This window comes from Solanum tuberosum, unplaced genomic scaffold, assembly GCF_000226075.1.
Source record: "Solanum tuberosum cultivar DM 1-3 516 R44 unplaced genomic scaffold, SolTub_3.0 scf00601, whole genome shotgun sequence".
NCBI classification, from domain to species: Eukaryota; Viridiplantae; Streptophyta; class Magnoliopsida; order Solanales; family Solanaceae; genus Solanum; species Solanum tuberosum.
Window position 1 is genome coordinate 7,089 of NW_006239574.1, and position 1,555 is coordinate 8,643.

The 1,555-nt window shown below is 34.3% G+C and overlaps 1 protein-coding gene across 1 annotated transcript; it reads right to left on the bottom strand.

The window, feature by feature from the left end:
* Nucleotides 1–733: 733 nt before the first annotated feature.
* Nucleotides 734–1,322, bottom strand: LOC107058803 (uncharacterized). Its single transcript, XM_015304969.1, has 2 exons — nucleotides 998–1,322; nucleotides 734–909 (listed from the first exon to the last, which is right to left on the bottom strand). The coding sequence occupies exons 1-2, from the start codon at nucleotides 1,320–1,322 to the stop codon at nucleotides 734–736; spliced, it is 501 nt and encodes a 166-aa protein (XP_015160455.1).
* Between the last annotated feature and the right edge of the window lie 233 nt (nucleotides 1,323–1,555).

Consider the following 1,555-nt stretch of genomic DNA (forward strand, 5'->3'; position numbering starts at 1 on the left):
TTCTTCTTATGTGTTCAAACACACTCTAATTTCGCTCACATCCGGCTGAGCTACAAGTTAGCTTAATACCTTCATGGAAAAAGTTTGCAAGTTTGGAGTTTGACTACCAAATAGTGACCACCATTCAACTATAAAAAAATAAATTTAAAGGTCAATGAGTATAAATAAGTCAAATAATTTAAGTAAAGCTATAGTATAAAGTATAAACTATAAAGAGTTAAATCAACTCACTTACCCGGTGACCTTGTGTCTTTGGATCTTTGAGCCTGACCACAACCAAATAGTCCATCCGCCATTTTGTACTTAGGCAGCTCAATGACTAGTTAATCTTGTATTGTTATATCAGGGTTTATCTTCTCAACACATGCATGATAATCCGTCCATAGACTAGGATGTATAGTGCCATCGTTATGAGCTTTATAAACAATCCTAGGTTTAAAATATGGATGCAGTATGTAAAAGCCGATGGAGTTGGTCTGAACACCTTACATCAATAATTTCAAACACTTTCTCATATTGCTTCTTAACTCCACCAAAACCCCGCTCAATAGTTTCTTTGGCTCTATCCATTACTTTATAAATATAATCCATTTGTGGTTTTTTCTCCCCATCCACCAAACAAAGCATTGTTGTCAAAGGAACACAAACTCTAAGTGCCCGAACAACATCATTTCAAAAGTGAAAATAAATAAAAAGGTTGACAACTTCTTTCCTCAAATTTTTCGTAGCAAATTTACTTGAAGTCCATTCGGTTAAGAGGACTAGATTTCTCAAGTTTTTCTGTTGTTTGTACATAGCTCTCAAAGGTAAGAATGCCGTTGGAAATCATGTCTTGGCCGATTTCACCAAATTTCTTTGATTGATGAATTTTCTCATATGTAAGAATGGATTTGACGGCCTTCTTAACAACTGTTAAATTAATATTATAGTAATTAGTAGCTAATGAGTATTAAATATTGGCTATAAAGAAAGTTAAAGGATATGAGAGTGATATTACCTGAAGCATATGGATTAATCTTGAATATGTCATCAAATATCAAGTTGATGTAATGAGCAGCATATGGAGTACAATAAATGTGTAGGTACGCACCCATCATCATGCTTCCCGCTTTAACATTCTCACTAGCATTACTGGTGACAATTTGTACAACATTTTCCGATCCAATTCTTTCAATAATAGTGCTTTCAACCAAGTTGTACATTATGGTAGAATCAGTAGATTCATTGCTAGCATCAACAAAACCAAAAAATACTCTACTACTTGTAGAATTCACCAAAATATTGATGATCATTTTACCATTTCGTTTTGGCCATTTGTCCATCATAATGGAACATCCAAACTTTGTCTATTACACTTTATGCTGATTAACATTTTATTCACTTTCTTCACCTCTATTTTTAGGTGAGTAACTCTAACTTCATGGAATGTAGGAGGCTTTATTCCGGGGACACATTGTCCTACTGCCCCAATGAATTTATCAAATGAATTGTAATTAACACAATTAAAAGGGAGCCCCGCATCGTACATCCATAATGCAAAAGCATTTACCGCACG